Below are 27,422 nucleotides of genomic sequence, written 5' to 3' on the forward strand. Positions count from 1 at the left end.
ATTGTGCCATGCCCTGGCGCTGGCGGCGCTGCTTTCCCCGGAGCCTGGCAGGGATCCTGCTGTCCCGGGCGTGAGCGGAGCCCCGGGGCCCCCGCGCTTCCAGGCCATGCAGCGCCGGGCCGTGCAGCCCAGCCCCAGCCCCTGGGGACGGGCTCGGAGTCGCTAGGAGCCCAGCCCGCCGGTCTGGCATGCGGGGTCCCCCCAGCCCTGGGGCTTAGCGGGGGGCGCCGCCATGCGGGGTGCCCGGGATGGGGGGCCGGCGCCGTGGCGGGCGCTGTGCCAGGACAGCCGGGACCCCGAGCGCCAGAAGCACTGGGCCGAGCTCTTCGACCAGCTGGACACCAACAAGGACGGGCGGGTGGACATCAACGAGCTGCGGGAGGGCCTGGCACGGATGGGCATGAATGCCAGCTCCCAAGCTGAACAGGTAAGGGCGGGACGGGCCCCTGCCACTGGGGGAGCCAGGGGGCTGAGGGTGCCTTCTGGCTGGCAGGGACTGTCACAGCTTCACTGTACAGTGGGGAAACTGAGGCATGGAGTAAGGTGGGGGGGAGGGACATGCCCAGGGTCATGCAGTGAATCAGTGGCAGGGCTGGGAATAAAACCCAGGGGTTGTGGCTTCCCGCCCCCATTGCTCTAATCCACCAGATGCTCCCTCTCCAAACAGAATAGAACCCAGGAGTTCTGGCTCCCAGCCCCCATTGCTCTAACCCACCAGACTGTTCCCCCTCCAAACAGAATAAAACCCAGGAGTTCTGGCTCCCAGCCCCCATTGCTCTAACCCACCAGACTGTTCCCCCTCCAAACAGAATAGAACCCAGGAGTTCTGGCTCCCAGCCCCCATTGCTCTAACCCACCAGACGCTCCCTCTCCAAACAGAATAGAACCCAGGAGTTCTGGCTCTCAGCTTCCTCCTGCTCTAAGTGCTACAGCCCCCCACCCCAAACTGAGAATAGAACCCAGGAGTTCTGACTCCTAGCTCCCTCTTGCTCTAACCACTATACCCCGCTGCTTCCCATTTTGAGTACCTCCTGAGCCAGATGCTCTGCCAGGGCAGCAGGAGCAACAGGCAGAGCTGGAGAGGGACAGTGACATTGGGAGCTACTTCCCTCTCCTCCAGCTCCCTTCCTGAGATGGGGCGAGGCAGGAACCCCGCCTCCTCTGTCCCACTGATGTTCAGGGGGCCCAGTATCTCTCAGCAGTGGGGACTGCTCAGCTAAAGGGCTGGGCTTTCCAGCTGGGAGATGTTGTTTTGACCTCTCCGTGTCAATGCATCCAGGAGAGGATGGGCATTGGGGTCATGGGGTGCAAAGCGGGGACCCTCTCTCCCCTAGCCCCTAAGACTTCGACCCCATTTGTGCCCTGTTCCAAGGAAGAGGGAGCTATCAGAGTCCCCTCCCCTGGTGGGACAGCGCCCGCCTCTGGGGAGGGACACCTGGGGCTCAGTGAGTGGGAAGATCTTGCATGCAAGCAGGGAAATGATTGACTGAGGGCACATGCACAGAGGCATACACACACTTCAGCCTGCGTGGCAGGCACGAGCGCAAACACGTACACGTGACCACACGTGTGATGGCGTGCACCGACACAGCTGTATGCCCGCAAACACACGTGGGGCGTGTGAGCACGCACACAAGCTGTATGTGAACCGGGGCTCCCGTGTATGAGGGACACGCACATGCACGGGTGTTTTCATGGCGGGGGAGGTGAGCCCACACCCACTTGTATATGGACACGCACAGCGAGGAGTCCTCCTCTGCTCCCAGAGGTGGGTGTGGAACCCAAGAGTCCTGAAGGCCTCCCATTCCCCTTGCTAGACATTTGTCCAGAAAGTGCTCCCTGAATCATAGAATCATAAAATATCGGGGTTGGAAGGGACCTCAGGAGGGTCTAGTCCAACCCCCTGCTCCAAGCAGGACCAACCCCAACTAAATCATCCCAGCCAGGGCTTTGTCAGGCCTGACCTTGAAAACCTCCAAGGAAGGAGATTCCACCACCTCCCTAGGTAACACATTCCAGTGCTTCACCACCCTCCTCGTGAAAAAGGCTTTCCTAATATCCAACCTAAACCTCCCCGACAGCAACTTGAGACCATTGCTCCTCGTTCTGTCATCTGCCACCACTGAGAACAGTCTAGATCCATCTTCTTTGGAACCCCCTTTCAGATAGTTGAAAGCAGCTATCAAATCCCCCCTCATTCTTCTCTTCCGCAGACTAAACAATCCCAGTTCCCTCAGCCGCTCCTCATAAATCGTGTGTTCCAGTCCCCTAATCATTTTTGTTGCCCTCTGCTGGACTCTTTCCAATTTTTCCACATCCTTCTTGTAGTGGGGGGCCCAACACTGGACACAGGACTCCAGATGAGGCCTCACCAATGTCGAATAGAGGGGAACGATCACGTCCCTCGATCTTCTGGCAATGCCCCTACTTATACAGCCCCAAATACCGTTAGCCTTCTTGGCAACAAGGGCACACTGTTGACTCATATCCAGCTTCTCGTCCACTGTAACCCCTAGGTCCTTTTCTGCAGAACTGCTGCCTAGCCATTCGGTCCCTAGTCTGTAGCGGTGCATGGGATTCTTCCATCCTAAGTGCAGAACTCTGCACTTGTCCTTGTTGAACCTCATCAGATTTCTTTTGGCCCAATCCTCTAATTTGCCTAGGTCCCTCTGTATCCTATCCCTACCCTCCAGCGTATCTACCTCTCCTCCCAGTTTAGTGTCATCTGCAAACTTGCTGAGGGTGCAATCCACACCATCCCCCAGATCATTAATGAAGATATTGAACAAAACCGGGTATTTTGGGTAATTCAGGGTACTTCGGTCTTTGCTTGGGGTCCTCCTAGCTTTACCCATGGGGGAGGGGGGCATTCTACTATCCCACAAACCACAGGAGGGTGTGCAAATGTCCATGTGTACATAGCTGTTCCTGCGTGAGCTTCCTCATGCATGGCTGCACCCCATAGGTGTGTCTGCCTGTTTCTCCATGTGCAAGCCCGTGTCTGTGCATGCATGTGCCCAGGTGCATATGTGCATGCCTGTGTGTGCACCCCTCTGCAGGGGTGCGGCCGTTTCCATGAGTGGGCCTCGACATGCGTGTGCTGCTGTGTCCTCTTGAACACGTGCTTTATGGCCCTGCCTGGTGGTGCCCTCATGCATGCGTGTGCCCATGTGTCCTCAGGCAAGTGTGTGCATGGTCACGTGCCCCCGTGCAGTCTTGTGTGCGTGCACCCCGTGAATGTGTCTGCGTGTTCATAACCAAGTGCGCGTGCGCTCACGTGCCCCCGTGCATACGCTTCTGTGCCGCTAGACGGCACAATCTGCCAGGCCCAGCCTGCAGCAGCTGGGGGTGGTGAGCACGACTGGGCAGGGCTTTTCCAGCCTGGGTTGACCCTCTGGCCAGCTGAGTCCATTCTGCACCCCCAGTTCTGCCCCCCCAGGCTCCAGCCAATCGGTTCGGCGGGAGTAGCCGTGGACCCCTCTGCTTAGGAAGCCCAGTGTCGGGGAAACGGAGCTGGGGGGGTTCCGAATGAAACATACAGACAAACATGGGGAGGTATAAATAGGCCATGTCTCCGGCCTTATTTTTAGCCCATTGCTCGTGGCCTCTTTACTATCACAGAACCACAGAGGATGGGGATCTACTGGATTCCCCGTGCCCCAATCTAGCACCCGTCCCCAAACCCTGAGTTCTCTCACTAAAGGCTCAAAGAGCATTCTGCCAAACTCACACAGGGAGTTGGTGGCAATGATAGGAATAGAACCCAGGAGTCCTGACTCCCAATCCTTCCCACTTCTCTCCCTGGGCTTGTGACAGAACCCAGGAGTCCTGACTCCCAGCCCCTGGCTCTAACCACTAGCTCCTACTCCCCTCCCAAAGCTGGGAATAGAACCCAGGAGTCCTGACTCCTCATCCCCTTACTCCAAGCCCTGGATTACCTAATTTCCAGCCTGTCTTGATTGCACGTGCCTGGAAATGCCTCACGGAACAAGTGCCCAAAACGTGCCCTCACGTCCGCCTCCGCCCGCCACCCGTCTCCTTCTCCCCCTCTCACAGAGCGGCTGGGACGTGCAAGCGAGCCGGACCGGCATGTGGAATGTAAACAGAACAAGCCGAAAATAGGTGGGCCCGATCCAGGCCTGAATAACGAGGGACTTGTGGCAAAGCCAGAGAGGCCAGCGTGGGGCTGTTGGTTCCGGTTACCTGGGCCATGGACCCCTGCCCCACCACAAGGTCCCGATGGGGTGCGGGGAGAGCACAGAGGGCTCTTATCCAAACCCCACTTTGGACACTGGTGCTTGAGGCCCGGTGGAATCCAGATCCAAACCAAGCCCAGTTCTGGAGTCCTGGGCAAGGGGCAGCATGGGTCAGCGGACTGTCTCAGGACCATTGGCTAGAGGAGGGGTGTCTGGGAGGCAGGACTCCTGGGTTCTCTTCCTGGCCAAGTCCCCTCCCCACTTTGTGCCTCAGTTTCCCCTGGTGGAAATGGGGATCCTGGCACTTTGTAGAGCTGGGTTTTGCGCGGGGGTGGAGACCTCCCCTGTGACGCTGGGAATATTTGGGTTGGCCAGGAGCCAGGTGTGTAAGAGGCGGCCTCAGCTCAGGTACAATAACAACTCTGTCATTGTCAGGGGGAGACATTCCCAGGAGCACTCGGCCTTGGCTTTTCCAGCACGGGCCCCAGTCCACCCTCCTGCCCCTGCCTGGTGCTCCCTACGGGTGGGTAACGCCACCCAGCGGGATGCGGGGGCGGGGGCAATTCCCTGCAGTTGGCATCCTGGTGCATGGGAATCTGCCCTGCAAACTCTCTCAATTCTATGGAGGCTCGTCCGAGCACCCTTGCACACTCAGCTCACACACAACCTTGCACACTCACCCTCCCGCCTCCCTGCATTCACACACAGTAACACATGCAACCAATCTGATATTTCCTCGGGGGATACACACCCTCTCACCACCACCACCCCGCCGGTGCGTGTGTTCTGCCACAAACACACCTTCTCCCACAATCCAAGTGTCACACACAGAGGATGCCCCCTTCCCCCTCTAACCACTAGACCCCACTCCCCTCCCAGAGCCAGGCTTAGAACCCAGGAGTCCTGGCTCTCAGCAGTCGAGGTGGGATGTCGGGCAGCAGGTCCAAGGCATGGGGGGGGCCGGCCTGTCCTCACACCCGCTGTCCCCCCAGGAGATCCTGCGCGAGGGCGACACGGACCAGGACGGCGAGCTGGACTTTGAGGAGTTCGTGTGTTACCTGCAGGAGCGAGAGCGCAAGCTGCGGCTCATGTTCCACAGCCTGGACCGCAACAACGATGGTACGCGTGCCCCCCCCGCCCCCCGCTGCCTCCCTTCCCTGTGTCCCCTCCCCATGCCCCCCGCCCCCATGCCGCCTCCCTTCCCTGTGTCCCCTCCCCATGCCCCCCGCCCCCATGCCGCCTCCCTTCCCTGTGTCCCCTCCCCATGCCCCCCCCGCCCCCCACCGCCTCCCTTCCCTGCGTCCCCTCCCCATGCCCCCCCCGCCCCCCACCGCCTCCCTTCCCTGCGTCCCCTCCCCATGCCCCCCGCCGCCCGCCGCCTCCCTTCCCTGCGTCCCCTCCCCTGCCCCCTGCCCCCCACCCCCTCCCTTCCCTGCGTCCCTTCCCGCCGGCCCCCACAGCCTCTCTTCCCTGCGTTCCCTCCCCCCACAGCCTCCCTTCCCTGCGTCCCTTCCCCCCGGCCCCCACAGCTTCTCTTCCCTGCGTCCCCTCCCTGCCCCCCCACTCCCCCCACCACCTCCCTTCCCTGCTTTCCCTCCCCCTGCCCCCCACCACCTCCCTTCCCTGCTTTCCCTCCCCCTGCCCCCCACCGCCTCCCTTCCCTGCATCCCTGCCCCCACCCCCCGCCACCCACAGCCTCCCTTCCCTGCTTTCCCTCCCCTGTCCCCTGCCCCCCCGCCGCCTCCCTTCCCCGCGTCCCCTCCCCCCGTCCCCCACAGCCTCCCTTCCCTGCGTTCCCTCCCCCTGCCCCCCGCCCCCTCCCTTCCCTGCGTCCCTTCCCCCCGGCCCCCACAGCCTCTCTTCCCTGCGTCCCCTCCCTGCCCCCCCCCACTCCCCCCACCACCTCCCTTCCCTGCGTCGCCCTCCCCCTTCCCCCCACAGCCTCCCTTCCCTGCTTTCCCTCCCCTGCCCCCTGCCCCCCGCCGCCTCCCTTCCCCGCGTCCCCTCCCCCCGCCCCCCCAGCCTCCCTTCCGTGCGTTCCTTCCCCCTGCCCTCCGCCACCTCCCTTCCCTGCGTCCCTTCCCCCGCCCCCCACAGCCTCCCTTCCCTGCGTTCCCTCCCCCTGCCCCCCGCTCCCCTTGACGCCTCCCTTCCCTGTGTCGCCCTCCCCCTGCCCCCACAGCCTTCCCTGCCTCCCCTCCCCTGCCCCCCGCTCCCCTTGCCCCCTTCCTTCCCTACATTCCCTCCCCCTGCCCTCCGCCGCCTCCCTTCCCTGCGTTGCCCTCCCCACTGCTGCCCCAACCTCCCCTCCCTCCCCCATTGCCTCCGCTACCTCCCTTCTCCCTCCCTCCATCCCCCATTCCACTGCTCCCCCAACGGCCCCTCCCTCCCCTTTCCCCATCCCCCTCCCCACTGCTCCCCCAACAGTCCCTCCCCCACTTCCATACCTCCCTCCATCCCCCACCCCAACGCTCCCTCTCCCCCTTTAGTCCCTCCCTCCCTTTTTCCCCTCTCTTTCTTTCTCCCCCCAAGCCCTGCCCTCCTCTGGTCCTCCTCCGGCTTCTCTTCCCCCCCCCCACTTTCTCTCTCTCTCTCTGGCCCTGGTTGTTCCAGGCCCTACACTCAGTGGTGGGGGCCAAGATGGCTCGAAGCCTGGGGATCTGGGCTTGGGCTCCTTGCATCTGCTCTCCGTGGCCCCTGCGGGGCAGAGAATCGCCAGGGCACAGAGGAATCCAGCACCCCCGCTCCCCAGGGCCACCGGGCCCCACTCCCCTCATGCGCCCCAGGGCCACCTAGTCATGTCCCCACCCAGTCCCTGATGCTGCCCCCGTCTGTCCCCTGGGCATGGGGCTCAGATCCGCCACCCGTGCCAGGGGCCTGGGAGCAGGGTCCATGTGCCAGCTCCGCAGCAGCCGGGTGGACCCCCCCCCCGTTGAGCAGGGGGGACTCTTCGGGGTCCCCTTTGCACTGCTGGAGGGGCCCGAGGGACAGAGGATTGGGCCTGTCTTGGTCCGTTCCAGCTTCCTTCCCTGGTTCCCTCAGGCTGTCACCAGCCGAATCTGACTCCCACGAGCCCCACCCAGGCCCCTGGGTTGCTCCCTCAAGGAGCCCCATTGTGTTTGAAGGGACGATCCTGAATGGGACGGGGCCCGGTGCCAGGCTCAGCACCGCCCGGGGCTGCTCACGTCCCTGTTCACCTGCTAACAGGTGATGAGCCCCTGATGGCAGCGTCCCGATCTTTGCTCATTGTGTCTCCAATGGGAGCGTCCCTTGCTCTGGGAAAGGAGGGGGAGTCTAGTGGTTAGAGCAGGGGGGAGCTGGGAGCCAGGGCTCCTGGGTTTTATCCCCAGCTCAGGAGAGGGTCGGTCGGTCTCTGTCTCTCTAGGAGCTTCTTCCCCTCTCGGTTTCAGACCGGTTTCCTGTTGCGTCTGGCTGCTCAGGGGGTGGCAGGTGTCCAAAGCTCCCTGTCGCCTGGGTGAACCAGGGGGTGCTGGGGGATGGGTGCGGAGCCCTGCGTCGATGGTTATGGATGAGATCTGGCCCCCCTAGAGAGACAGGGTTGAGGGTCAAGTCCAGTTGGGTCTAAGGCCTGAGGCCTCATGATGAGTGAGATATAAATATGGGGGGCTTGGTTACCTTTGGGTGTAAACCCGACGGAGTCCTCTTGAAATCAGTGGAGCGACTCTGCGTTTACACTGGTGGTAGTGAGAAGGGAATATGTCCCAGTAAGTCTAGTGGTTAGAGTGGGGGGGCGGGGCTGGGAGTCAGGACTCCTGGCTTCTATCCCTGGCTCTGGGAGGGGAGTGGGGTCTAGTGGTTAGAGCAGGGAGGTTCTCGACTCTGGGAACCAGGACTTCTGGGTTTCTCTGGGAGCCAGGGCTCCTGTTTCCGGCACCATGGGCCCCCAATCTCAGTTGAAGGCTTCTGGGCATTACCATAACAACACACACCGTGCCCCTGGCTTATGCGATCTCTTCATCCCCCTCTCGTCCAGGGCCTCCTTGCTGGGACTGCCAGCCCATGGGTCCCTTCAATGGGGCCCTGGGGTCAGGAGCCGGACTGAGACCCAACCAACTCGGTTCACATGGCGAGGGGGGTGCAGGGCGTTAGATTGGAAGCAGCTTCCAGCCTGAGACAGGGATGGATCTGGGCTGGTGCCAGGGAATTAAAGGACTCCCAGCCACTTGATCCCCACCCCCACCTGGCTCTTTTTAACCCCTCCCCTTCCCAGCCAGGAGCTTGGGGGTGGGAGTTTGCCCCCTCCCCGCAGCCCCTATCAAGGATGAAGCTGGAGCCCTCGCTCCCCATTCTGGCCCTTTGGATCGGTCCCCTGGGGTGGGCGCCAGCCCGGGATGGCAAAGGGGGCAGGGATGCCGTGCCATGTGTGGGCAGCGGGGAGATGAGAAGCAGGCACAGCTGGCGTCACGCCCTGGCAATTTTTAGCCTGGAGGGTGGGTGGCTTTTCAGTTCTCCCTCCACTGGCGCTGTCAGCTCGGAGAGACACCTACCAGGGGGTAACCCGGCCACCCAGCCAGTGCCTGCCGTGCCCACCGGGGCTAGACAGGGCTACGCAGGGTCACTGCTTGGCTGGGAGACCTCCAAGTAGCAGGCGGTGGTGCTGGGTGCCCCTAAGGGCTGCTTTTCCTCCTGGGTCAGGAATCAGCCAGTCCCTCGGGAGGGCGCTCTCCCCAGTAGTCAGTGCTTGCCCCAGCGTGGCCCTAGGGGGCACTGTGCTGCAGGGTGGGGCTTCGCTAGGGGGCGCTCTCCCCTGGCACTCAATGCGAACCCCAGCGTGGCCCTAGGGGGAGCTGTGCTGCAGGGTGGGGGTTCGCGAGGGGGCGCTCTCCCCTGGCACTCAATGCGAACCCCAGCGTGGCCCTAGGGGGAGCTGTGCTGCAGGGTGGGGGTTCGCGAGGGGGCGCTCTCCCCTGGCACTCAATGCTAACCCCAGCGTGGCACTGGGGGCGCTGTGCTGCAGGGTGGGGCTTCGCTAGGGGGCGCTCTCCCCTGGCACTCAGTGCGAACCCCAGCGTGGTCCTAGGGGGCGCTGTGCTGCAGGGTAGGGGCAGCTCTCCCCTCCCAGTGGGGGCTGGCCCCAAAGCCCCAGGAGGAGGTGCTCTGTTACAGCTAAGGTCTGGGCAGCGACTGCAGATTCTGTATCACTTTTGCGAGTGACATGGATATTATTGGCCCCATTCCCTGATTAAATTCCACTGACCTCAGCTCCCCCTTGCAGTTTCTTCTTGGCTCAGGATTATCCTCTGCAGCCCGCCCTGGGCTGCAGTGCAGCGCTGCCGTGTGCTGGCAGGCGGCCGCCACGTCCCACCCCAGAGGTGGCCGCGTCGCCAGAGCCGGCTGGAAGCGATCCCTGCGTCTCCCATGTGCGGAAGCACTTGAAGTTGAAAGTCACTTTAAGATTTTCTCTCACGTTTAGCGACTATGGGAACAGGGATATTAGAACTGATGAGAGACCGAGGTCTCACGTAGGTACTAATTATTGGTCTTGTTACCATGGCGTCTGCGCGCCTCACAAGCCCCATCGTCCTGATGGGGGAAACTGAGGCACACAGCACTACAGGAGTCTGTAGCAGAGCAGTGAATTGAACTCAGCTCTGCCAGATCCCAGGCTAGTGCTCTAACCCCTGGGCCACCCTTCCCGCCTATGTAGGGGGGTGCGGGATGGATGGGGATAGGTTAGCTCTCGTCTCTCTGGTTCAGGGGTTACTGGGATAGTATTGGATGGATGAATGATCTTGGGATGGGAGTGGCAGAGGGTGGGTGGATGGAAGGATGGGGCTGGCACAGGATGGGTGGATGGGGCCGGCAGAGGGTGGGTAGACGATACCACGGCAAAGCAGACAGCTCCGAGCCCTCTCTCTGTGCCCCATGCCACGCAGACCGAGAACTTCCTAGGGCCGGATCCTGCACCATCCCCTCCCTGCGCTCTGCGCCGGCTGCTCCATGCCCCTGGGATCTCAGCCCTTCCCACGCTGGGCTCCATGCTGCCAGCTGGACTCAGCGGCTGAGAGGCCATGTCCCCAGCCTCTAGCTAAGGGCCTGGCAAGGAAATCAGCTGGGGATTAATGCTAAGGACCTTAGTTCTCCGAACTGAACTGAGCCCCTTATGTAGGAGGCCCCTCCTGGCCAGCACGTGGAGGTGGCTCACGGAGGCCTGCGGCTGTTTGATCTTGGGGATCCCTGCCCAGGTGGGGGTGAGGGGCCCTGAACCGAAGCCTCCCTGGGCCCCGCCGAGCATGTGCACAGGGTGGCTGGCTCCTGTTAGCACTGGAGGGGGGGGGAGTGCGTGTAAACATGCGAGACCTATCAGCTGCCCCTCTGCCTCTTCTGGCAGAGCACCGTGTTGGCAGAGCTGGCAGCTGCAAGTGCTGGGCCCTGGGCTGTGCTCAGCTGGGACAGCAGCAGGTGGTTGCCCATGTGGCGGCTTGGGGAGGCACCAGCCGATCGATCAGGGTGGCTTTAATCTCTGCACCAGGGTGGCCAGTGAAGAGCTGCACCCAGATAAATTTCTCTTCAGTGCAGCATTTCTCTCCACTTTCCCCTCTGTTCCCTTTTTCCTTCTCTTCCTCCGTTTTCCTGTACCCCTCCTCCGTCTTTCCCTAGGGAAGGTGTTTTCTCAGTGATTCTCCATCCCCCCCGCTCCCCCCGCACTCTTTCATTTTCTTTTTCTCTCACTCTTTCTTCCAGATAGGATTTACTTTGATTTGCCCTCCCCTCAGTCCCATTCCCTCTTTGGCCTCCCCTCTGGGCTCACCCTCCACCTTGGATCGCTCTTCCACCCCGCACAGAGTGGGGCCCGCCGGGCAGGACGCAGCTGGGGGTGCACATGGAGAGAGGGGGCACACGCTTGCACAGACGCACATGCGTGCACAGACACGAGGGTCTGCTCGGATGTCTCACCGTGCAGGGCCAGAGACACCCGCGTGTTCACACGCCTTGGGCCCACACACACCCATGCCCACATGCATGCATGGCCCCACGCACGCGCCCGCCCGCAGATCCAGACCTCACACCGGGAGCCCAGCTGCCCCTCCCTCCCTGCCCCCATCCTGCCTCCCACCCGCTCAGGACCCCCTAAAGACGCCAGCTGCTGAGCCCAGGGCAGACTGGGGCTGGGGCTCTGGGGGCTGAGGCAGGGCTGGGTGAGTGCCCCAGCCCCGTTCCTCCCCCTCTGGGCAGACCTGGTGCTTTTAGGAGCTCCCAGCCCCTCGCAAGTTCACTGGCTGCAGCCTGGATTGGCCCCTCCCCGGCTGTCCCCCCACCCAGCTCCCCACCCCACCCCTCTCTTCCAGGTGGGATGCCAGCACCCCCTTCTGGGGAGCTCGTTGCAGGAACCTAAGTGTTGGGTAGGCAGATTCCTCTCCCCACTCGCTATTACGGCATGCATCCCCAAACCCATCCCGCCCCCCCCCAGCCATCCTGGCCCCAGCTCTGCTCGCTGATCTCTCTGGGCATGCAGCGTGGGGGGGATGGGATGTAGAAACAGCTCCCCACACCTTGTCGGCCCCCCCACCTGCTATTCTGTTGATGCCCTCTGTGTGCAGCTCTATAGCCCAGTAGGACCCCCCTCCCAGCCCCACCTGAATCCACCCCCCGCCCCACTGTCCCTGCTGACCTGCATGGTCCCTGTGCTTGTGCCCCAGGCCACATCGACGTGTCCGAGATCCAGCAGACATTCCACAGCCTCGGAGTTTACATCTCTCTGCAGCAGGCAGAGAAAATCCTTCAAAGGTGAGACCAGGGGCCCCCAATTCCCCCCCCCCGCTGTACGCCCCCAAACCCTGCCCCGCTGTCTGCTCGCAACTCCAGTGAGATCAGCCTCAGCTCTGCCAAACAAGCTGCATTCGTTACTGCTGCAGTCTAGTGGGGTAGAGCAGGGGGGTATCTGGGAGCCAGAACTCCCCAGCCCTGGGAGGTGAGCAGGGTTCAGTGGGTAGAGTATGGGGGCTGGGTTCCCGGACTCCTGGGTTCTCTCCCCAGCCCTGGAAGGTGAGCAGGGTTCAGTGGGTAGAGTATGGGGGCTGGGTTCCCGGACTCCTGTGTTCTCTCCCCAGCTCTGGGAGGTGAGCAGGGTTCAGTGGGTAGAGTAGGGGGGCGCAGGGTGCCAGGACTCCTGTGTTCTCTCCCCAGCTCTGGGAGGTGAGCAGGGTTCAGTGGGTAGAGTAGGGGGGCGCAGGGTGCCAGGACTCCTGGCTTCTACTCTCAGCTCTAGGAGGGGAGTGGGGTCTAGTGGATAGAGCAGGGGGCTGGGTTCCCAGACTCCTGGGTTCTATTCCCAGCTCTGCCATTGATTCACAGGGGGGAGTAGCTCTGTACTTCAGCTGCCCCTGCCTGTGACTTGGGGATAATAAAACCTGCTTCCCCCGTCCCCCACTCGGTGGGGGTCTCGGTGGCTGAGCGTCTGCACAGCCACCTGCGTCCCTGGGCTGGTGGGGGCTGGTACGGGCCAGCGAGGGGGGCGGGGGACGAGGGACAGGGCATGTGAACCGACCCTCACCTTGGGCGCGGCTGTGGTCTGCCTGGCAGCATGGACAAAGACGGCACCATGACCATCGACTGGCACGAGTGGAGAGACCACTTCATCCTCAACCCGCTGGAGAACATGGAGGAGGTCGTCCACTACTGGAAGCACTCCATGGTGAGGTGGGGCTAGGGCCGGTCCTCGGCCGGGAGCCCAGACTCTGCTTCCCAGCTGGGAGCTCCCGGCCGGTCCCTGGAGACCCCCAGGTACCCCTCACTGCCCAGCCAACGCACTCCATCAATGCGCCGGTTCGTATCTCCATCGGGAACTAGGCCGAGACCCACCGGCTCGTGTCCCCAACCTGAGGGTGCCTGGCTGGGCTGGAATAGGACCAGCCATTGGAGGGACAGGAGAGGGGTTAGGAATCCAGATTGCTGGGTTTTATTCCTGGCTGTGGGAGGAGAGTCTAGTGGTTACAGCAGGGGGCTGGGAGCAGGACTCCTGGGTTCTCTCCCCAGCTCTGGGAGGGGAGTCTAGTAGTTAGAGCAGGGGGCTGGGAGCAGGACTCCTGGGTTCTCTCCCCAGCTCTGAGAGGGGAGTCTAGTAGTTAGAGCAGGGGGCTGGGAGCAGGACTCCTGGGTTCTCTCCCCAGCTCTGGGAGGGAACTGGGGTCTAGTGAGTTAGGGCAAGGTGGGGTGGAGGGGCCGGTGGCAGTCAGGACTCCTGGGTTCTATTCCTGCCACCAAGGTGCTGAGCGGCGGCAGAGGGGACAAGCCCAACGCATCCCAGTCCGCCGAAGAGCTCAATGACTAAGACTGAGCAGCCCCCCCTGCCCCCACCTTCTCCCCCAGGGAGCCGTGACCTAACCCGTCCCTTTGTCCCATCCCTGATCCAAGGGGGCAACAGCCCCCTTCTTAGCAGGTGACCGGAGGCCAGGGCAGCTGGGAGGAGGCCAGTGCTGGGAGTTGGAAGGGCTGTTTCTCTTCCTGGGCTAATCTCAGCTGGCAATCAGCAAACAGGCTGCGATATATTTAACCCTGATTTACGGGCGGTGGAGGGGAGTGGATAGCTCCAGCGTTGGCGCTGAAGGCTGGGACTCAGGAGTCCTCGGTTCTGTCTTCAGCTTCAGGAGAGGAGTGGAGTCCAGTGGTTACAGCGGGGGGGCTGGGAGTCAGGACTCCTGGGTTCTATTCCTTGGATTTGGGAGCTGAGGAGTGGAGTCCAGTGGTTATAGTGGGGGGGCTGGAAGTCGGGACTCCTGGGCTTTCTTCTTGACCTCGGGCAAGTCCCTGCCCCTCCCTGTGCCTCAGTTTCCCCCTCCCCGTAAAGACAAACGGCAGGATGAGGTAGAGGGCAAAGCTCTGTCCAAGTCCCTCCTCCACCGCAGAGCCCCCTAATCTCATTAGAGGGATTTCTAGGAGGCTTTATTGCCTGCCCTGCCCTCCACACTCACTCTCACCTTCCTCCGCTCGCCCTGCCATGGAGGAACCTTCATCAGCTGCAGGGGATCCGGCTGGAGCGTGCCCCACCGTGCTCCACAGGGCCGCTCTCGGGGGGCTCCCGAGGCTCCAGGAGCTGGCCGGGCTGTGGGAGGCTGAGCAGAGACGCCCCCAGGGCTTGGAGTCTATCCTGGGTGATCCCCAACGGGTAGGACATGTGGCTAGTCATCCGCAACTCAGTCCATCCCCCACTTCCTGCCAGCTGGACTCATTAAACAACACCTGCGTGCAGGGAGGCAGGACTCCTGGGTCCCCAGCTCTGGGAGGGGAGTGGTGTCTGGTGGTTAGAGCAGGGGGCTGAGAGCCAGGACTCCTGGGTTCTATCCCTGGCTCTGGGAGGGGTGTGGTCTCTAGTGGTTAGAGCAGGGGGCTGAGAGCCAGGACTCCTGGGTTCCCAGCTCTGGGAGGGGAGTGGTCTCTAGTGGTTAGAGCAGGGGGCTGAGAGCCAGGACTCCTCAGTTCTATCGCCAGCTCTGGGAAGGGAGTGGGGTCTAGGGGATTAGAGCAGGGAGAGGTTAGAATTCAGGGTTCTATTCCCAGCTCTGCCACTGTCTCCATGTGTGACGCTGGCCAGGTCTGTGCCTCAGTTTCCCCATCTGTATAACGGCGGTGACACCCTACCATTGCGAGGCGCTTGGCAATCCTCCTTGGCACGGGACTCCGTCAATAGGAAGCAGCATTCTTAGGGCTCCAGGCAGCCACAGGGCTGTCTCAGGGGCTTTGCACACCTGAATTTTTAATCCTACCAGAGAGGGGCTCCGAGCCTGGTGCTGCATGGCTCTCGGCGTTCATGGGCTCCCTCGACATGTGAGCCCAACGGGTGGTGCCCAGAGGAGACTCCTGGCACGCGGCGATAGAGATGGCTTAAATCCTCAGCCTGGCTCCCCCAAGAGAGGAGTAGGCTTGCGCCTCATATAGGCCACTAGTCAGTGCCTGGCTTTGGGGTCCAGCAGCATGGGGGAGGAAGCCAATGGCCACGGCAGACCCATTTCCTGCTGCTCAGCGGTGCCAAGCCCCTGTAACTCATGCCGGAGCTGCAGTCCGGCCACGGATTTCCCTGCCACCCTGGCCCCACCAGCTGCCCCATGGGGTCCTGGCAGGAGGAGCCCCACTCGCTCGCCTCCCTTGGGGCTGTGAGACACAATGAATGGCCAAGTTAATGAAACCCAACCCTGGACAAGCTGCAAGGCCAGCGTGAGGTCAGGTTAGGTGATGCAGCCCGGATGGTGTCGGGGGTAGGGGGAGAATTTCCCACTAGGGGCCGGGTGCAGGTTCCGTTCCTGGCTCTATCGCTGGCCTGTTGGGTGACCTAGGGCAAATCACTTCTGCCTCCCCCCGCACCCTCTGTGCCTCAGTTTCCCCACCTGTAAAAGGGGGGTAAATGTTACTGATTTCCCTTGTGAAGCACTTTGAGGTCAGCTGATAACAGCCAGGGGGTGCTGTTCTTTGGGGGTTTCCTTCCAGAGCTTTGCACTGTCCGTGGGGTTCTGGTTCTGATCCGCTCGCCTCTCCCGGCAGGTCCTGGACATCGGCGAGTGCCTTACCGTCCCTGACGAATTCTCCGAGAAGGAGAAGAAGACGGGGATGTGGTGGAAGCAGCTGCTCGCGGGCGCCATGGCTGGGGCCGTCTCCAGAACCGGAACCGCCCCGCTGGACCGGCTTAAAGTTTTCATGCAGGTAAGTAATAAAAGGCTCCCAACTCATTGCTCGGGCCGTGGCTATAGGGAAGTGGGCATTATGCACCCGAATAGTCTGACCCTGCAGTGACGCCCATGGGCATGTGCGTGGGGTGGAATGTAGCAGCAGCTGGGCATTGGTACAGCGGGGCTGCCCCCCCCAGGGGGTGCCACAAATGCACCCCATAATTCTGCATGAAGTTCTGGGGCACCCCATCTCCAAAAGGACATGGCAGAAGGAGAGGGGGTTTGGAGATGGGCAGTGAGACCGATCGGGGGGCCTCACCCCGGAGGTGGCTGCATTTCAGCACTGAACGTGCAGGCTCGGGATACATTGCTGTGCAGGTGTTAAGCAGCTGCCGTGCCCCACCCCAGAGGTGGCCGCATTCCATGAGGCCAGGGTTCCTAACGAGGCTGGGCATCCAGCCCCTCCAAGGCGGGGCACCCTCCCCGGGCACTGATGCTGCGGCACTTCTGGCGCAGGTTCACGCCTCCAAGACCAACAACATGAACGTGTTTGGGGGGCTGAAAGGCATGATCCAGGAGGGGGGCGTCCGCTCGCTCTGGCGCGGCAACGGGATCAATGTGCTGAAGATCGCTCCTGAGTCTGCCATCAAGTTCATGGCCTATGAGCAGGTGGGTGCCGGGGGCCTGGAGCCCCGCGGGGAGGAGTACAGATACAGGGATGTCAGGGCATCTACACTCCCCTCCTCGAGCTAAGGAGAGAACCCAGGAGTCCTGAGTCCCAGCCCCCCTAGCCTAACCCACTAGACCCCACTCCCCTCTCAGAGCTGGGGACAGAACCCAGGAATCCTGGCTCACGGTCTCCAAGCTCATCCAAATGCAGACAACTTCCCCCCACCCCCAGAATATCTTTCCCGTGGGACTACAGCCTGGGACCCCATGGTACGACCCAGCACCTGCCTTTGCCCACTAAAAGGTGGGGTGTGGATCACAAACTGGAAAATGCCTTCAGGGCACAGGCGATTGATCTGCTGTTTCTCATCCCAGATCAAGCGGGCGATTCGTGGGCAGCAGGAGACGCTGCGGGTGCAAGAAAGATTTGTGGCCGGCTCGCTGGCCGGTGCCACTGCTCAGACAATCATCTATCCCATGGAGGTAAGGCCCCCCCGTGGACGCCGAGCCACCTCTAGGGGGCACCAATCCAGGGTTTGCATCCAGTGCGGTAGCTACAGCCTGGCCTCCTTGAAAGCTCCCCTGTCCTGTATGAAAGCAGGGACTTTGGGGTGTTATCAGAGGAATGGTTAAGGCCCGGGCCTGCCATTCAAGAGACCCGAATTCAGGTCCCAGCTCTGCTACTGACTGGCCGTGTGACCTTGGGCACGTCCCCCAGCCTCCCTGCCTCAGTTTCTCTAGCTGTACAATGGGGTAATAGCAGCGTGAGCAGCACCCTGCCTGAAGACCCTGAAGATTGGGAAAGGCCAGAGACTGCGGTAACGGGATAAGTACAGACTCGTGTTTGGGGGGGCTGCAAGGCATGATCCAGGAGGGGGGCGTCCGCTGGCTGTGAGGGACTCGGTAGGGGGCACTCTCTCTCAGACTAGGCACTGGAGAGTGCTGTACTCCGGGGGAGCAGGTGCCCAGAGCCAGTGCTGATCCAGCTGTGGCACTAGGCGGTGCTGTGCTGTGGGAGGGCGCTCCGTAGGGGGCGCTCTCTCCTCACAGTCAGTGCAGCACTAGGGGGTGCTGTGCTGCAGGGTCGGGGGGAGGCTCACAAGGGGGAGCTCTCCCCTTGCAATCGGTGCTGGCCCCAATGCCCAGCATGAGGCCCCGGGGGAAAGTGCCTTTCACGTGAGCTGTACGATCTCAGGCTTGCGAGCCCATGATGGTTAAAGAGCCCTTGAAGCTCCTTATAGGAATGGCTATCGGGACATTAGCACCAGTGCCCAAGCCAGATCCCAGCTCGAGAAATGCCGTTCTCCCTCCCTCAGTCCTTCCGGTGATTCCTTATTCCAGTCCTAAGCTACTCTGTCAAAAAGGTTTCCTGCCCCACCCCAGAGGTAGCTACATTTCAGTACCGGCTGAGCCATTGCTATGCGGCTAGCCCGTGGCTGTGCCCCACCCCAGAGGCAGCTGCATTTGAGTGGCGGGCAAGGGCCCCTTGCCGTTTTCGCTATCCTGAACGAATCCGGTCTCCCAGGTGCTGAAGACCCGGCTGACCCTGCGGAAGACGGGTCAATACTCGGGGATGGCCGACTGTGCTAAGAAGATCCTGCAGAAGGAGGGAATCCGGGCCTTTTACAAGGGCTACCTGCCCAATGTGCTAGGCATCATCCCCTACGCTGGCATCGACCTGGCTATCTACGAGGTCAGGGCCCGCGGGGCCACAGGCCTGCAAATGATGTGGAGGAGGTGGAGTCTGTTTGCCAATAGGCTCCTCCCCCACCGTTGGGTGTCAGGGTCTGAGAGCTTAGCGTGGGCACATCTGTCACACGCTGGAGTCCTGACTTCCAGGCCCCACTCCTGCTCTAACCTCTAGACCCCACTCCCCTCCCAGAGCTGGTCGTGGAACCCAGGAGTCCTGACTCCCAGCCCTCCTGCTGTAATCACTAGACCCCATTCCCCTCCCAGAGCTGGGGGTGGAACCCAGGAGTCCTGACTCCCAGTCCTCCCGTGCTCTAATCACTAGACCCCATTCCCTTCCCAGAGCCAGCAGAGGAACCCAGGAGTCCTCACTGCCAATCCCGCTGCAGCCCCCCATCCCTTGCAACTCCCATCCCTCTGCTGTAGCCCCTCCCGGCATCCATCCACCCCCTCGTCAGGTCTCCTCTCCTCCCTCCTGTAGACGCTGAAGAACATGTGGCTTCAGAAGTACAGCAAGAACACAGCGGACCCCGGCATCCTGGTGCTCCTGGCCTGCGGGACGATGTCCAGCACCTGTGGGCAGATAGCCAGCTACCCCCTGGCCTTGGTGAGGACCCGGATGCAAGCCCAAGGTGAGACTGGGGGACATGCACTGAGTGAGGGATGCCCTTGGGGGGGCTGGGGCAGTGGCCCAGAAACCCCGGGGATGGGCGTGGCCTAAGGACTCCGAAAGCAGAGGAGATTTCTGCATCCCAGGGCAGGACCCATGAGCTGCGCAGCTGACCCAGGTGCATTATGGGCTAGGAGAACCAGTGGTCCAATCCCCATGGGCCAGCAGACCAGGCAGCCAGGGTGGTTGGGGGACCAGCAGCAGCCCCTGTTCTGGGCTCCCTGCTTCCCGGTCTGGGGCCTTGACTAGTGGAGAGACGGGGTCTTCCCGTGCTCAGCCCTCCCCGCCCCTCCCCACAGCACTTCCCCTGGACCAGCGCCTGGGGGCAGATCCGTGGGGCAAGGAGCGAGTGGGAGTTCAGTGCAGGTCAGCTGCAGCACCAGAACGAGCCGTCCCTGTGCAGCGTTGCTGTGCCCAGCTGTTGTGCCTCACCCCAGAGGCAGCTGCATTTCCATGCTGGGCAAGCCATCCCTGGGGCATATTGCTGCGTACCCAGCTGCTGGGGCCCTCTGCCTGGCTCTCTGTGTCAACAAGAGCAGCCTTGGGGCTGCTCTAACTCATGCTTCGCCCCGTGGGCCCTGCGGAGCAGAGAATTGCAGTAGCACGGCATGCTCTGGCAATGCTCCCAAGCCACCTGCTGCGTGGGAGCCTGGGAGCAGGGCTGGGGCAAAGCCCCCTAAAAGCTGGGGGGGAAAGTCCCCTATTACAGGGAGATTTTTGAGATTCCGCCCCCCCCATTCCCCCATAGCCTGAGTGTAACTGAGCCTCAGGCCGTGCTCGTGGGGGTGACAGTGAGTGGCAGGAAGTGACCGGGACCCCTTCTCCCCCCAGCCTCCATCGAGGGCGCCCCGCAGCCCACCATGCTGGGCCTCTTCAAGCACATCCTGTCGCGGGAGGGGGTGCTGGGCCTGTACCGGGGCATCGCCCCCAACTTCATGAAAGTGATCCCGGCCGTCAGCATCAGCTACGTGGTCTACGAGAACATGAAGCAGGTGCTGGGCGTGACGTCCAGATGAACCCGCCGGCCTGGCGGGGCACGGATGCCCCTGCCCTAGGGCTTGCCCCCTGCCCCCTCGCTGCACTTTGGAGGCTGACGGAGCAGGATCTGGGCCGGTGGGGGCTCCGGATCCAGGAGCGTTAAGAGGGACGCTGAGAGGTCTCAGCTACACCCCGCCCCCACACACACCCCTCCTCCGATGCAGCAGGGCTGAGCCGGTCCAGAGGACCAAATCCAGGAGCAACCCGGGGGCGTTGCCTCTGAGCGTGCCCGGAAAGGGGAACCCCTCGCCCCACCTCTGCCACTCAGAGCATGGCTGCTGGGGGCACCCTTTGCCGGGGGTGTGGGGGCTAGGAGCAGACCCGGGGCATTGGGGGCGGTGAGGAGGGGATTAATACAAGGCTCAGGTTTTGGCTAATTTTAGTTTGAGACTTGACAAGCTCCCCCCCCCCACTCCAGCCCCCAGCTCTGCTTAAGGGGGCATCGCTCCTGGAAGCACGTGACACATGCACAACCCCGTTCCCTGCATGCTACGGCCTGGGGCATGGCATGTTTCCTGCACTGGGGGCTTTGCTGCCCCCCTCCTGCCCCCCAAGCACTCGCTGAGACAGCACAGTCAGGGGATCCCAGGGGAGACTCTTCCAATCAGCACTGACACTGGATTCCAGGGGAGACTCGTCCAATCAGCACTGACACTGGATTCCAGGGGAGACTCCTCCAATCAGCATCCCCTGACTCAGTACTGACACTGGATCCCACGGGAGAATCCCTCCAATCAGCACCAACACTGGATCCCAATGGAGAGTCCTCCACTAGCCACTCCCCCCCCCAATGATACAGGACTCTAGGGGAATCCTTCTAGAAGGACTCGCCGACATAGTGATCCCACTGGATCCCACTGGGGGTCCCCTCCTGTAGAGAGGGTCACCCCCCAAGTAGCGTTACCAGAGCGCAGCTGGACCCCCCTGCAACTCCCCCCAGCCCAGGCACTGCACCGGATCCCCCAAGGGGCTGCAGCCTAAAACACACGTGCGTGTGCATGGACCTTGCAATAGGGGGAGGCCACATGTGACTTGCCTGGGGGGCTACCTTGAAATCAGGGCTAGCTCCAGCTCTTCCTCCATGGCCACCCATTGTCTCTCTCTGCCCCCGCCTAGGCAGGGGAGACCTGTCACTGGTAGCCTCTTCCCCTACCTGGGGGAAGCCTGGCAGCCTCAGAGGTCTCCCCTCCACACACCAAGCAGATCTCCCTCTGAGCACCAGGGGAGACCCACTGGCCTCCTGGCACCTGGGGCCACGGGGCAGTGGTTGAGGCAGGGCGCGGCCCTGGCACAATGGACAGGCTAAAAGCCGAGTGGTGTGGGCACGGCCCCACTGCGAGGCGGGACACAGAGTGAGCCACACAGCGTCCCCTAGCCAGGGTGGGGTGGGATGCAGTGAGGGCTTGTGGCCCCAGTGTAGCCAAGCCCAGCCCGTGGGTTACCCCAGGGCAATGTTGCCAGGGCAGATGGGGGTGAAATTCCACCCAAGCAAGGGGCAGTGCTGGGCATGTGCAGACCAGCCGCTGTGACATATCCTATCCAGCAGGGGGCAGCATGGCATGCACACAGCTGCCCTCCTACACCCACCCCTCTCTCCACACAAACACGCACACGAGCCGCTCTGACATATCCCATCCAGCAGAGGGCAGCGTTCTTCAACCCCAGTGGGTCCCCTGCCACTCGCAGCACGTAGGAGTGACAGGCCGTCCAGCAGGGGGCAGCGTTTTACACACACGCTGCTCTACCCCCCCCCCGCCCCAACCTTGGGCAGAGGTGCCATTCTAACCTGCAGGGGGCAGCTTCACCCAGCTGCATGCGCACTGCCCCCACGTACACATACTTGAGCACATGTGAAATTCCATCCACTAAGGGGGCAGCACCCCCGCCCCTCTCTTCAGCTCCCCTAGGGGGAGCCCCGGGGCACACACCACGGAAAGCATCGGCCTCTTTTGCACAGGGAGGGTTTTAACTCTGGCCCATTACGGACTCTGCCTGGTTTTCTGTGGCCCATGTGGAGGCCCCACCCCTCAGGTACCGAGGCAGGAGATTGTGCCCCCCCCCCACGCCGGGGAGGGTGGATCCCACAGACAGAATATTCTTGTGTTATGATTTTGCATCGGGGTTTTCGGTAGAGCGCCCGCCTGCGGGCTCCCCGGCCGTTTCTTTGCAATGGCTCCACTGGGATCCGCTTGGATCCAGCAGTCACCATCTCGACCCTCTAGCAGATCCCTCCCCCCCCAGACCTTGGATGCAGACATTTTTCCGCATCAGTCCTTGGCCAGCCTGCCCCTCTCCCGTCCTGCTGACGCCAGCTCCGAGCCAAGGCCCCGGGAGGGTGGGGGGGAGTTACAGAACCCTTTAGTCCTGTGAGGGTGTCCTAGACTCCCTGGTGGAAGGGGGCCCCTAGAGAAGACCATAAGAGCGGCCATACTGGGTCAGCCCTATGGCCCATCTACCCCGATGTCCTGTCTTCTGACAGTGGCCAGTGCCAAGTGCTTCAGAGGGAACGAACAGAACTGAGTGATTAGCGAGTGATCCAGCTCCTGGCCTCAGTGCTTAATTTGCAATGAAAGAGGTGCCGGTGCTCAAGCAAAAATTTTGTTTTTACTTTCATAACTAACGCAGCAAGCCCAGGGGGGCCGGGGCTCTGAACGGCCGAGCCCTGGCACAAATGGAGCACTGCCGGTTGTCCAGTCTCTGCTTCTGGCAGCCAGGACTGAGCGGAGTGTGGGATTGATTTGTGTTTGGGGGGGGGCATCAGTGGGGTGAGCTCCCCCAGTAAAACCAGAGCAGAAGTCTGGGTGGAACACCCCCCCCCCCTCCGTCCCCCCGAGCTGGGTCATTGGCTGGGACCAAACCCGCGACTGATGCAGGCTCCTCTGCTAATTAAGCCAAAGGACTGTTTTGCTCACTCGCAGTAGCTGACTCCTGAGCAGCCATACCAAATCTGACCACTAGAGAGCAACAGAGAGACTGTTCGCCTGGGGGCACCCCCAAGCAATATTTGCAGAGCCTGGGGGGGTGCAGCGACTGGGGGTCTGGGCGTCAGGAAGGAGTCCCCCTCCTTCCTCTGAGAGTGTGGGGCTGTGTATGGGCAGGCTGTGGGGAGGGGCCTGCTCCCAGAATGTAAGAGCAGGTGATGAGCAGCTGAGGACTGGGGAAGTTGTGACACGGGTGGGGAAGGAGCCCATTTGGGGTGGGGGGGGGGAGCGAGACACTGCAAACTCCTGGCACTGTTTGAAGCTTATTATTATTGCTTTAATCTTATTTAATTCCCCCCTTCCCCGCTCGAGGTTCGCGTGATGAGAGGCACAAAGGGTTAAGGAGATAGTAGGGGGCAGAGGCAGGTTCTTGGAGGGGGCCAGAAACAGCCCCTCCCAGTGTGGGGCAGAAGAATAACAGCCCTCCCCCAGTGTGGGGCAAACAGGCTTCCCAAGGGGCAATTGGTCCCTCTCCAGTGGGAGGCGCTGTGAGCACCTGGGGCGGGGCAGAGTTTGAGTTTCGCCATCCTAGCATTTCCCCTTGGAGCTGAGGACGCCTGACCCCATCCGGAGCCAGCAGCTTTGCTCCGTGGTGCCTTGCGTGGTGGCCAGTAACCGGTGGGAAGAGCACGACGCTCGCCCCATCTCAGCGGGGCCTGGCGCTGCCCCGCGCCTGCCTGCCGATGTGCTGGCTGCAGGGCTGGCTGGTAGGCCCGACTCTGCGGCCGGGGGGCTGCCACTTCAAAGGGAAAAAAGAGCTAATAAAGTTTTCTAAACTTTCCTCCTTGTTCTGTCGCTGGAGGGAGCTGGGGGGATTTTAATGGGAGTGAGGGGCTGGGATAGCTCCGTGCACCACATCAGCCAGGCTCCCCCACAGGGGCAGGCGCCACCCCCTCGGCCAGATGCATGAACCACAGCCACCAGGGCACCTGAGTGGGTGGGCCTCTCCCAGCTGCCATGGCTAGGAGGACAGAGCATTGCAGCCGCATGGCCGTGGAACAACCCGCTCCAGTAGCCTCAGAGGCCTAGGTGTGACTCCCGGCTCTGCCCCCATATTCCGCTACCAGCCCTTGAATTAGTCAGGCTATCTGGGCCTCAGTTTCCTCAGAGCAACCCCTCCTTTGGCTCACCTTGTTTAGCTGGGTAGCTCTTCCATGCAGGGGCTGTGTCTCTGGGGGTCTAGACTCCGTGTCACGGGTAGCAGAGTTCAGATAACCACGGGAACTAGAGATCCCCACCCCCGCTTGCACTCGCCCCCAAGATCATGCTGAAGCCTGTAGGGCACAAAGATTTGACCAGGGTAACGCCCACCTTGATAATCCATGCTCCTGTCTAAGACTTAGAAGGATGCACGGTGAGGGTTCAATTCCTGCCTCTGCCACAGACGCCTTGGGTTGCAGTGCTTTAATCTCTCTGTGCCTCAGTTTCCCCCAGTCTGCAAAATAGTGAAGACTAACCCTGAGCTGTCTTGGGGTAGGTTCATTCTGAGGCACTGCCAGGATGGGGTGCCACATAAGGGCCAGCCTGGAGCTCCAGGGCCTGCAGGACCCAGGGCCTGTGGGCAAGCGATCAGCTCCCGCCTCTCCGTCACATGGGCTCAAGGTGAAGGCTGAGCAGTTCCCCTGCAGCACTGGGGCAAATCGCTTGGTAACTAAAGCTCTGTAGCAGCATGGCTGGAATCCAGACCATCACCCTCCTAAAGCACAGGCCCTTATTGCTTGAGCTATCAGGGACTCTCCCTCAGCTGTTAGCTCTGTAGGGACTATGACACACCGTGGTCCAGGTCATCACTTCACCACAACAACCAGGCTACAACTCAGGTCTGACAGCACAAACCCCTATGGCTTCGGAGGGGGGAATCTCTATTGGTTGAATGGGGTCTATGACCCAGCGTGGGCACTCAAAGCCTCACCCTTGGCACGCCAAGCTCCCCAAGCCCCAGTGAGCCTGCTGCCCAGCCCACCATGGCAGCTCCCCTGTGCCAGAGTGACACCCCCCCTCACCCTGGTGAAGGTGGCACTGGTGTATCTATTGGTGCAAAGCAGACCCCGGGGGAGGGTGTGACCCCCCCCAAGGTCAGACATCCCCCTTACGCACATGTCTCTGGAGACTCAAGGGTCGGGAAGAGGCCAGAGAGAGTTCAACTAGCAGGGGCACGGTGCCATAACTCCACCACCAAGTTTAGCATCCCTTCCCAGCAATCCCATGGGTGACCAGCAGGGGGCACCCCGCCGGATCTATGCAATGGGGCAACCCTCCCCCATGGCATCTTGGGCCCTGCTGTGACGCCAAGTGGCCACCGAAGCCCCCACGGCTGGCTCACAGCAAAGCCCTTACCCTGGCGGCACCGACGCCCCATGGGGAGACAATGCGGGCGGCAGAGGGACCCGTTTGCAGGGCTCCCAGGCTGAGCAGGGGCCGGATTTAGCGGCGATACCTGGAAGGGCCGGAGCGGAGCCACAGCACGAGGGGCACTGGCTCATGGGTCAAACAACGGGCCCAGATTGGCACAATCCAGCCCACGCTGGCTGAGAGCTTGCCACCTGCCCGTGAGCTTGCAACTACAAACGGCCTAATGCCACCTCGTGCTCAGTCCCAGGCTATCACAGAAGACTAAAAGATTGGGTGGGGTTTGGTTTGGTTTGGTTTATTTTAAAACAGAACATGGGATCCGCCCCTGTCAAAATGGGGGAGGCCGGGGGGGGGTGGTGCCCCCAAACTGGGTTTTCAGGGGGAAATTTGGTTACGGGAACCTTTAAAAGAAAGAAAAGGAAGGGGGAGGGGTGTTTGGGATAAAGACTTTTGAGGAAAAGATTCAGTGAACATGAGAGAATTTTAGGTGAAATTTTTCCACATGGAAGAAAAAAGGGTTGGTTTTTTTTTTACTGGTGGCAGAATTCTCCTCTACAGGCCAGGCTCCCTTGTCAGACTACATCTCCCATGATGCACCGTGACCTCCCCTTCTAGTGGGAGATGGCGGAGCCTGATTGCAGTGCCTCCTGGGAGTCGTAGTTCAGTTTCCTCGCAGCCCTCATATTCCCCAGTTGGGGCTGGCATCCGCAGCCAGCCTACAGCTCCCCTGACGCGAGAGAGCAACATTTCCAAATAAGAAATCATTCTGTTTTCAGGCTGCTGTTGCTGCGGATGTACTATTCCCACCTCTGCCATTGGCTGGCTGGATGACTTTGGGCAAGTGACCACCCTGCTGTGTGCCTCAGTTTCCCTATTTTACAGATGGCGTTAACAACACTGATTTTTTTTCCTGTTAAAGCACTTTGAGAGCCGCTGATGTAAAGCTATGAAAAGCCCTAGAGAAGCGCAAGGGATTATCACGACTGATTCCAAACCGCCCGGCTTTGGTGGCCTTCCCGGCCCGCAGCAAAAGGGGGTTTTCGGGGTGGAGGGTGCTCCCAGGACGATGGAGGGTTGGAAAGGTGTTTGGCCAAGTTATTAATTTCTATCGCACTCACACCCTGGAGCCCTAGATACAGGCTAGGAACCTGCTGAGCTGGGTCTGTACAGCACCCAGCACAACAGGAGAGTCTCTGTCCCTGGAAGCTTAAAGTGAAACTGGCACAACTGTGGATACAGCTAAGGGTCAAGGTAATGGAGACAAAGCCAGTGGGCCCCCCCCCCAATATGGCAAATACCCCCCCAGTGGCAGCATTCCAGTCTCAGGGTCTCTCATTTCCTGAATTCAAGCCAGTTCAAATTACATCAGACCCTTTTCCCCCAAGACCAGCTGTGGGTTTCCCCAGTCTCTAGGTCACCCAACCCACCTCCTCACCCCCTAGACATCACTCCACTCCTTCCTCCCTAGAGCCCTCTCCTGCACTAACCTTCCCCTGCCCCAGCTGGGAGCCTTTTATACTCCCCAGCGGGCAGTCACATGACTCAGTCTCCTGGCCCTGCCCATTTCCAGCTGGGTCTGATGTTCTTAAAGGGGCCACATCTCAGAACTAGCCTGGGGGATAGCCAGGGCCGTCACTACCAATTATGGTGCCCTACACAGCCTGAGCACCTGCTCCCCTGGCCCCCGGCAGGTCTGGGCTGCACTCAGGGCCTGCGGGGAGCTGTGGGGGGCCGCTCAGGCCCAGAGTGGCCTGGAGGATTAGCAGGGGGGGCCTGGTGCTGGCAGCAGGCAAGGGAATGACCTGGCCCCAGCCGTGTCGCTCGGGGGCGGGGGCTTGGGAGAAGGGGTGGGAAATGGGGCTGGGAAGAGGCAAGGCAGGGGTGGACAGAGTTGTCCCAGGCCCCGCACCCCCCCCCCCGCAGGAACGCACAGGGGGGCCAGCGGGGGGATGGGGCTGGCTGCTGGCGCTACCGCATATGAAGTGTGCAGCTGCTTAGGGCACCATGAAATTTGGGGAAATTTGGTGCCCCAAAATTCGTGGTGCCCTTCACAGCTGCGTATTCTGCATATGCCTAAGGACGGCCCTGGTGGTAGCCGCCCCAACCCCTGGCCCTAAAAGGGAGCACGCCGCCCGGTTAAGGGCAGGCGCTGATCCTCTCCCCCCCTCTGTTTTGCTGTTGTGACGGGCAGCGGGAATCAATTGGG

General features: G+C 61.4%; 1 protein-coding gene across 3 annotated transcripts; it reads left to right on the forward strand.

Moving 5' to 3' along the window:
- Positions 1-103: 103 nt before the first annotated feature.
- SLC25A23 (solute carrier family 25 member 23) lies at positions 104-27,002 on the forward strand. 3 transcript variants are annotated; one of them, XM_074935461.1, is made up of 10 exons: positions 105-427; positions 5,189-5,315; positions 11,858-11,945; positions 12,741-12,852; positions 15,693-15,851; positions 16,334-16,486; positions 16,862-16,969; positions 18,012-18,179; positions 18,657-18,807; positions 25,993-27,002. In XM_074935461.1, the coding sequence occupies exons 1-10, from the start codon at positions 233-235 to the stop codon at positions 26,106-26,108; spliced, it is 1,377 nt and encodes a 458-aa protein (XP_074791562.1). In that variant the 5' UTR covers positions 105-232; the 3' UTR covers positions 26,109-27,002. The 3 variants fall into 3 exon arrangements, with proteins under 3 accessions (XP_074791564.1, XP_074791562.1, XP_074791561.1); XM_074935460.1 differs by lacking the exon at positions 25,993-27,002 and adding an exon at positions 19,677-20,216 and having other exon boundaries at positions 106-427; XM_074935463.1 differs by lacking the exons at positions 18,012-18,179; positions 25,993-27,002 and adding an exon at positions 19,677-20,218 and having other exon boundaries at positions 104-427.
- The last annotated feature ends 420 nt before the right edge of the window (positions 27,003-27,422 follow it).

Source organism: Natator depressus, chromosome 20 (assembly GCF_965152275.1).
Source record: "Natator depressus isolate rNatDep1 chromosome 20, rNatDep2.hap1, whole genome shotgun sequence".
Classification (NCBI taxonomy): domain Eukaryota; kingdom Metazoa; phylum Chordata; order Testudines; family Cheloniidae; genus Natator; species Natator depressus.

Excerpts from the sequence above, each read along its gene's own strand:
- SLC25A23 (XM_074935460.1), top strand. The coding sequence starts at position 233 with ATGCGGGGTGCCCGGGATGGGGGGCCGGCGCCGTGGCGGGCGCTGTGC. Across the intron at positions 5,316-11,857 it reads CCTGGACCGCAACAACGATG|GCCACATCGACGTGTCCGAG; the intron begins GTACGCGTGCCC and ends CTTGTGCCCCAG. Across the intron at positions 12,853-15,692 it reads ACTACTGGAAGCACTCCATG|GTCCTGGACATCGGCGAGTG; the intron begins GTGAGGTGGGGC and ends CTCTCCCGGCAG.